The sequence below is a fragment of the Salvelinus alpinus genome, chromosome 4 (assembly GCF_045679555.1).
Source record: "Salvelinus alpinus chromosome 4, SLU_Salpinus.1, whole genome shotgun sequence".
Classification (NCBI taxonomy): domain Eukaryota; kingdom Metazoa; phylum Chordata; class Actinopteri; order Salmoniformes; family Salmonidae; genus Salvelinus; species Salvelinus alpinus.
In genome coordinates, this window is record NC_092089.1 from 58,685,615 (window position 1) to 58,695,255 (window position 9,641).

The 9,641-nt window shown below is 40.0% G+C and overlaps 1 protein-coding gene across 1 annotated transcript; it reads right to left on the reverse strand.

Annotated features, from left to right (window-relative positions):
* Positions 1–5,115: 5,115 nt before the first annotated feature.
* Positions 5,116–8,773, reverse strand: LOC139574037 (ras-related protein Rab-33A-like). The gene is made up of 2 exons (XM_071398165.1): positions 8,146–8,773; positions 5,116–7,358 (listed from the first exon to the last, which is right to left on the reverse strand). Exons 1-2 carry the CDS (start codon positions 8,413–8,415, stop codon positions 6,909–6,911), a joined length of 720 nt encoding a protein of 239 aa, XP_071254266.1. The 5' UTR covers positions 8,416–8,773; the 3' UTR covers positions 5,116–6,908.
* Positions 8,774–9,641: the final 868 nt, after the last annotated feature.

A 9,641-nucleotide genomic window follows, 5' to 3' on the forward strand; every position in this document is an offset into this window, starting at 1 on the left:
GTACAGGAGGGGGCTGAGAACGTACCTTTGTGGGGCCCAGTGTTGAGGTTCAGCGAAGTGGAGATGTTGTTTCCTACCTTCACCACCTGGGGGCGGCCCATCAGAAAGTCTAGGACCCAATTGCACAGCGCGGGGTTGAGACCCAGGGCCTCCACTTTGATGAGCTTGGTGGGTACTATGGTGTTTAATGCTGAGCTGTAGTCAATGAACAGCATTCTTACATAGGTATTCCTTTTGTCCAGATGGGCAGTGTACAGTGTGATGGCGATTGCGTCATCTGTGGACCTGTTGGGGCAGTATGCAAACTGAAGTGGGTTTAGGGTGACTGGTAAGGTGGAGGTGATGTGATCCTTGACTAGTCTCTCAAAGCACTTCATGATGACAGAAGTGAGTGCTCTGGGGCGGTAGTCATTTAGTTCAGTTCTTTGCCTTCTTGAGTAGAGGAACAATGGTAGCCATCTTAAAGCATGTGGGGACAACAGACTGGGATAGGGAGCGATTGAATATGTCCGTAAACACACCAGCCAGCTGGTCTGCGCATGCTCTGAGGACGCGGCTAGGGATGCCGTCTGGGCCAGCAGCCTTGCGAGGGTTAACATGTTTAAATGTTTTACTCAGGATCCAAGGGGGGGGGGGGGGGGGGGGGCGTGCAATCCTTGTTAGCGGGCCGCGATGGTGGCACTGTAATATCCTCAAAGCCCTTTAAGTAATAACATTAACGACAGTGACCGGAGTAAAGGTAGTATGCATGTGTGCTATGCCTACTGCTTCCAGAATTTATAAGAAATGTTTACAGTAAATGTCACTATCTGGACCATGGATGACAGAGTTGACAGATTTAAACATATGGCTCAGTTGGTATGAGAAATACAAATGCTTATATGCCAACAAAAACAAATGGGCAGATTGTTTAAAAATTGTATTATCTTTATAAAAAATATTATGAATAGGAAGTATACATACATTTACATTACATTTAAGTCATTTAGCAGACGCTCTTATCCAGAGCGACTTACAAATTGGTGCATTCACCTTATGATATCCAGTGGAACAACCACTTTACAATAGTGCATCTAACTCTTTTAAGGGGGGGGGGGGGTTAGAAGGATTACTTTATCCTATCCTAGGTATTCCTTAAAGAGGTGGGGTTTCAGGTGTCTCCGGAAGGTGGTGATTGACTCCGCTGACCTGGCGTCGTGAGGGAGTTTGTTCCACCATTGGGGTGCCAGAGCAGCGAACAGTTTTGACTGGGCTGAGCGGGAACTGTACTTCCTCAGAGGTAGGGAGGCGAGCAGGCCAGAGGTGGATGATACATACATACATGCAACCAAGTGATTGCAGCATTACTGCAAAAAAGGAGGCAAGTGAAAAGGGGAGAAAGCAGAGAACTTGTCTGTCTGCCCTATATCAACAACCAAAATACAAATACTGTAGGAAGATTTTGTACTACTTGAAATGTTCATAAAGTTGAGAGATATCCAATGTCACCAGGGTGTATGGGGTTATCTGTAACACAAATGTATGTATTAGGACTCATTATAACCAAGTGCATATTTAATGTATAGTTCTGAAATTGAGTAAAATATTAACATGTACTGCCATGCTGTTAAATATTATCACACAACACATAAACAAAACATTTTAATTCCATTCATCTTTCTGTCTCACATAAACACCAGGTAGCATTTAATTTCAATATACTGGACACTTAATTTCAACATATTTTTGTGACTCAATTCCCACCATTAAAAACAGAGCAAACAACCACATTTTTACGACTCACATCTGGCACCAGCATGTTATGGGCAAGAGTGTCAGTTATGGGTCCCACTGACCCAGCAACTGCAAGACCTGGAGGCCCAGGGGGTCCAGGCAAGACAGGCAGACCCTACCCCACAAAAAACACATGTTGATTTTTGAACACTTAATTTTGGCCCATTCTACCTGTCACCTTCCAATATATGCAAATGGTCCCCAGTTTGTGCATTAATATAGTTTGTGTTCTCAGTCAACTTGCTTGTTAAAAGAAGGGCCAATAAAGAAATATAAAATACTGAAAGATGTCGTAAAGGACAACATAGCTAAAAAGGAACATAGAAATTCCTTGGTTAGACAAAATACATCTAGGAATGTGTTCAGCTCGACATTAGCAAATTGTTTACACAACTTCAATAGCAAATTGCATTCCACTTGGAGATTCTGACGCTGTGGGATACTTCAGTCAAGGTTTGGTCTTGAATACAAACGTCTGTAATGGGTTCAGGGTTGTTTATACTAGTGACAGGTGTAGTGGACTATTAGCTGAACCTGCAAGGATGAGGAGGAAATATGGCCTTTAGGTTATCAGTGGTGAAGAGAAATTGACCCACCAAATTGGCCTCCCACTCCTCTTTCTATTCTGGTTAGAGACAGTTTGCAGTACACAGCGTTGTACGAGATCTTCAGTTTCTTGGCAATTTCTCGCATGGAATAGCCTTCATTTCTCAGAACAAGAATAAACTGACGAGTTTCAGAAGAAATGTTTGACCCCAAACTTTTGAACAGTAGTGTATATACGTGAGTATTGAAAGTAAAATAATAAATCATTTCAAATTCCTTATATTAAGCAAATCAGATGGCACCATTTTCTTTTTTTGTATTATTTATGCACAGTCAGGGGCACACTCCAACGATCAGACATAATTTACAAACAAAGCATATGTGTCTAGTGAGTCTGCTAGATCCGAGGCAATAGGGATGACCAGGGATGTTCTCTTGATAAGTGTATGAATTTGACAATTTTTCCAGTACTACTAAGCATTCAAAGTGTAACGAGTTATTTTGGGTGTCAGGGAAAATGTTTGGTGTAAAAAGTACATTATTTTCTTCAGGAATGTAGAAAAGTAAAAGTTGTCAAAAATAAATAGTTAAGTAAAGTACAGATACCCCACCAATAAAACAACTTAAGTAGTACTTTAAAGTATTTTCCTTAATACTTTACACCGCTGATGTAGAGTAAGATGATGGCAAGGATCTACCTCCTGGAGAGCAAGCAGGATTTTCTTCCAGACGTATTTTAAGAGAGAGTTCACCCAAATTACAAAATGATTGTGTCCTTGCCTTGAAAGCAGTCTATGGACATGGAGATTGCAATCTATGATTTGGTTACCCACTACCATCAAACATTAATATTTCCTTCGGGGTGGCAGGGTAGCCTAGTGGTAAGAGCATTGGACTAGTAACCAAAAGCTTGCAAGATCAAATCCCCAAGTGGACAAGGTAAAAATCTGTTCTGCCCCTGAACAAGGCAGTTAACCCACTGTTCCTAGGCCATCATTGAAAATAAGAATTTGTTTTTAACTGACTTGCCTAGTTAAATAAAGGTAAAATAAATAAAAAATATTTCCTGTGCAGAGCCTTGGTTTAGTCTACGACATGTGCCAGGCAGTGTTACAACGTTCCACTTGAGGACAGGGATCAATCTCTGCTTCTAACCCACTGTTTCTAGCATTTGCCTGTTTTCTTATCTCATTTAATTACTGCCTGAATAAAGTGTCAAACCACTTTAAAAAATATCGTGCCGACTTTAAATTTCATCCCCCCAAAATCGCAAAGTAACAAAGTTGTCCAATTTTGAGTGTTAATGTTCAAAGCATCCTGAATACACCAGACTGCAATATGACCATAAGGTTGGCATCTGAAATGCCTTAGTGGGTTCGGCCCAAAAGCTCCCACAGGATAACTGACATATCCTTACATGACTTTATCAGGTAATGCCTCTCCTTCAAAACTTAAAAGGACAGACAGTGTCTTCCCAGTTTTATCATGCTTGCCACGAGCTGCATCGCACCAAACGGTGGGCATCACAGACACAAGGAATCTTACATTTCAGTTGCTCCACCTCAACACTTAACGCCACCTCACTAATCACTACTTTCAAAGGTGCCCGGCTCCGGAGAGCAAAGCAAGTCACAGGTGTTGTCCCTAGGCGCGTGACACAAAGCTCCCTCTGAACAGAAGAATCCACTTCGAGCTACCTTCACCGATTTAATAGTACCCAACTTCTTTTCTACCCACCCTGAGACTACATATGGATCAGTCAAAAGACAGAGATCCACTTTCTCCAAAACCTTCACTCCCACTGGGCCCGAATCATCCTTTGCATGACCATCGGGGCGAGACTCGGACTCAGAGGTCTTCACCACACCTGCCACCACAGTTAATTCATCCTCACTCTCGTCAGGTTACTTGGCGCCATTCTTCCTCAACACACTTCTTCCCACTGTATTCGACTCTTCTCCTTCTCACTGTCCATAACCACCTCTATCCGTTCACCCCGCTCATGCCGTGCCTTTATCCGCTGCACTGTTTGCAGAACATGCACTGATGGCCTTTTTCCAATACCCACCTTCTTTTCCTAGCCCAATTTACTAGTCTGGCTATCTCTGGCTCCTCCATGTTTGCAAAACGTGCTTCTCCAGATCTTAGGAATGCTTGCAGGAAATATAGTGTCGGCAGTGGTGTAGTGGTGCCTGGAGAAGTGGGTATATACACATTTTGCCAAAAATGTCCCTACCGGCCCACCCGGTGAAGGCACAGTGCCGTGTGAATTTATTTTAATGACAAACAGTGACATAGACTCTCAATGACCTAAAATGAGAAATCTCATATTTTTTATAGGTTTTTTAATAGAAAACAACAAAATTGGATGTTCTAAGTTGACAACAATGCTTAAACCACATCAGGAGACCACTTTTGGTAAAAATCTAAGACATTTAGATTTGAGTGTAGTTAGAATTTAATTCAACTGAGCAGGCACCTAGCACTGTTGTTTGGTTAGCAGTGTTTCTGTAGCACACATGAAGATGGCGTTTGCAAAACAAATGGCCACTGGATTGATGCAAATAATCATAATATCATTCTTAGACTACTTTGTAGCTAGTTAACATTTCATTGAGAAGGTATTTGGCAAAGCCTTTCCATCTGCTGTTCCTTAATTGTTTGAAACCTGGACGTTTTACTTCCTATTATGAGGCATGTCTTACCTTGCTTCAAAGCAGCCTATAGCTGTAACGGTCGTCATAGTCGTTCTCCTCCTCAGACGAGGAGGAACATGGATCGGACCAACACGCAGAGTGGGTAGTGCTCATGATAATTTATTAACTCGAAACTGAACACTTACAAATACAAAAAACGTGACAAAACCGAAAACAGTCCCGTGTGGCACGAACACTGACACGAGATACAAACACCCACAGAACACACGTGAAACCCAGGCTGCCTAAGTATGATTCTCAATCAGGGACAACGATTGACAGCTGCCTCTGATTGAGAATCATACCCAGCCGAACACAAACATCCCAACATAGAAAATCACACATAGACAAACCCACCCAACTCACGCCCTGACCAACTAAATAAATACAAGGCAAAAGAAAACAGGTCAGGAACGTGACAATAGCCAAAATCCCACCATAGAAACGTGGAGGCAATTATTTTATAAAGACTTCCTCATATGCACTCTCCTGTTCTATTGGTTTTCAAAACAACTTTCTTTCATTATCTAGCAGCTAAAGGCATTACCCTAGTCATATTAGTAATCCATGATATTTGTTGCATCTTTACATCTCCCATCTTTCAAAATTTCAAATGGATATTTCCATCTCAGTCTATGAAACCGCTCGGCCTACCACCGTGTTTACATTGCTGCGCTTAAAATGTGAAGCAATAATACTTTATCAACATTTTAAGCTAAACATTTTGATCTGTTTCATCAGCCTTATTAATTGATACAGCGTATACCTTCACTACTTTGATATGCATCGTGGGGATTAAGAAATGAGAAAAAGATAATGCCCACCCAAGAAATCGATAATATCCGGGATCCTTGGGACATCCCTGCCCCATTGAAGTTGAAATTTAAAATGGTATGGGTTAAGGGTAGGGAAGACCCAAGGATACCGCATAGCACTCTGACCATGTGAACAACAGGCACAACTCCGATGTTTTCTCAAAGTTGTCACGTGTCCTACTTATTAGTACACTCATAACAACCTAAGCATTACGAAATTTCTATTCGATCAAATATGCCTCGCATAGCAAATAAGCCATTCCATTTTTTGTTGACCAAATTACACAATCTCATTGACCTCCATACAAAAACTCCTGATGGAGAAGACCAATTTTTCCTCTTGCTTTGCTTCTTCCTCTCTGATTGTATAGATACATTGAGAGAATGCCAAGAGTGCAAAGCTGTCATCAAGGCTAAGGGTGGCTACTTTGAAGAATCTAAAATATATTTTGATTTGTTTAACACTTTTTAGTTACTACATGATTCCATATGTGTTATTTTCATAGTTTTGATGTCTTCACTATTATTCTACAATGTAAAAAAATAGTAATGATAAAGAACCCTGGAATGAGTAGATGTGTCAACTTTTGACTGGTATACCCAAATAGTCTGACATGGAATATTCTTCATGAAAGTCCCTTTGTGAGAATGTGACAATCATGTTACACACATGTATATTGCATGAAACAATAATACTGACAGCAAAAATGTACAGACATGTACAACTCAAATACAAAATTAATAAACATATTTTACAAACACAACGTTGGATAACATCTCTTGCCTTAAGGCCATTTTTAGGAGGAAACACAGAATGTGATAATGATAATATATCAAAGAAAGAGAGTAAAGCAAAAGAGGGTCAAAAAGAGGTGTATACAGACAGACAACAATACCGTATTAGACCGTTCAATAAAAAAATTGAAATAACTGCACGCACATTCCTCCAAGAAATGTTAACATTAGAACAGTATCTTCTTCTTATGTTGTTTATGTTAAATTCTTCAATTCAAGCCACAGCAGTACTAAAAGGAGAGGAGGAATCATTGCAGAGTGGAGGAGAGTCACAGTATTTCCCTCAGCAAGGGCAGATGCTCTTATTAATATTTGTCTCTTGTGAAAGCCTAACCCTTCCGTCCTCTCTCTCCACATCCCTGTACAGCAGGGACTTCTGGGCTTTCAGCCGACATGCCAGGCACATGAAAATGGAGTCCACGTTTTGGCTCTCCTTTGGGTCCTTGGCCGATGTCTCAAACAGCAGCATGTTGTGGGCGTCTGCAAACTTGAGGGCAGTGTTGGAGGGCACTTGTATCTGACTAACCAGGTCACACTTGTTGCCTACCAGTACCCGAGGCACAGTGGGTGAGACACGGTGCCCGTTGCACTCCTGGATCCACGTCTTCAGGTTCTGGAATGAGTTCATCTTAGTGACATCGTAAACGAAAATGACAGCGTGCACATTGCGGTAGTAGTGTTCTACCATGCTCTTCCTAAAGCGTTCCTGTACTGCAGTGTCCCACACCTGCACCTGTTGAGGAGTAATAACAGATCCAGTGGTCAGAGAGTAATCGTGTGTATTGGTCAGAGATAGATGGTATATTAAATGGGTTGAGACATAATCAGAATAAATAATAAACTGGACAATGTACAAAGGAAAATGTAGGTAATCGGCTTAGTTTAATGATTATGTTTGGAGGATCATTGCATTATGAAGCCAGTGGACATGTGAAAAGGGAGGACAGATTAATTCCATATATATGCTTTTATAAAAGGCCCAATGTTTTCAATGCTGCATTAGTGCATGTCTTCCATTTATGAATAATAGATAATTGAACAAAGAGGCTCTTGCTTATGCTTTCATACTGAGCACAGGTTTTATTTTGATGGTGAATCTCAATGAGAAGACAGATTAAGAGAAATATTGTTAAAACATCACATTAGCTATGCTAAAAACACTGGGACTAGTTCATCATGTTAGGCACGGGGCATTCAGAGGTTTGTCGACTCGTTTCAGAGGATATGATGGTGATGGTGCTCTGATGCAACATAAAATTATACTGTCAATTCCTTAACTCAAAAAACATGCAAACATTGCTGATGGATATATTACTTAATAGAAACATTCAACCTAACAACCCATATAAATATAAATAGAACATCTTAATTGCGTATGGACTCTGGAAATAAATAATTCTCAACTCGGTATATTGACATGTCATGCATAGATGTATAACGGTTGAAGCGATGAACACATAAATGGTTAATTGACACAAGGAAAGAAAGAAAAGCGATCAGCTGCTTAAGTAGGCTCTTACCTTTATTATTTCGCCCTCTATTTCCACTGCTTTCTCCCTGAAATCCACACCGATTGTCGCCTTGGTCTTCTCTGGAAAGCTCCCACCGGTGAAGCGGAAGGTTAAACAGGTCTTCCCTACATTTGAATCTCCGATTACAATTATTTTAAATATTCGAGTCTGAACACTCGATTCCAAGGACGTGCTGAGATCCACAGATGATGTGAAATTTATATTTCTTGAATTTCTCGAACCGGTCCCTCCATCATTTTCAAGAGATTCATTTGTCATTACGGTAAGATGATGTACACAGTTATGCACTGTTCTCGCGAATGGGGGAAGAAAGGTGAGGCTGCCAGGCAGAGCAACAACAGCAATCCACTCCCCCAAAAGCAGCTTCCTCGTGGAAGAAGGGAAAATACAATTATTTCAAAGTCCCCCTATTTCTAAATAGCTATTTATGTATATACAATCGTTTCTTGTCAGTAACGTTTGATTTCACACAGAAAAATCATGTGATCCATTCAGTTGATCAGGGTTTCCACTAGTTACCACAGCCACAAAGTCAATATTTGCAATATCGTAAAAATGTATATATTTTTGTTGCTTTTTGGTCTTAATTTAAGGTTTAGTGTTAGGCATGAGGTTAGCAGTGTGGTTAGATTTAAAATCTGATTTTAAGAAGATAAATTCTATAAATAGGCGGGGTTTATGACTTTGTGGCTGGGGGAACTAGTGACGACCGCTGATCAGATGCCATCATTCAAAATGGCGCAAATGCATTTGCCTCAAACCTGTTGTCCACGCAAGACAAGTGTCTGATGTATAACGCAGCTTGAAAGGTTTCAAGTAAGTGCACCAATGATGCATGTTTCCCATTTGCACTGGATATCATAGGTCTATTATAATTAAATATGTAGGTCTAGTCATTAAGTAAAATGTACCAAATATGTATTAACAATGTAATTAACAAATTCATGTCACTCACCTAATGAAATATTGGTTCCAAAAGAGCTCATAGAGTTATATACTGGATCTCCATTTTGATTAGCTCTGTAGAAAACAATTCTAACATTTGTATCACACAAAGCTTATTTTTACTCTCTATGAAAGGCTCATTTGTTCCAAATGGTTTCTATGAAATCTGAAAGCATGCTCCAGAATTGGATTCTCACTGCTTACAATCAGAGAGTGCATACAGACAGATTCCGATGTAAGCAATTCACATTGACTTTTTTATATGGTCAGAAGGAACACTAGTTACCTGTAAACTGTATCTTAGTGAAAAAAAAGTTTTATAGTTAAAACAACAATGTGAGTTCAGTCAACAGTATACTTAAATATTTACAGACAGGAATATTTATCAATAAAAAAAGCATTCTCTAAGGTACATCAGAGTTTAGTTTTTGTTGTTCCATATGCTTATATTTCAGCCAACAATTTAAGCACACTTTTTTATCTTTGCATCATTTTAGTGATATTACTGTTACTAATACTGCACAGTAATTACACGGTTA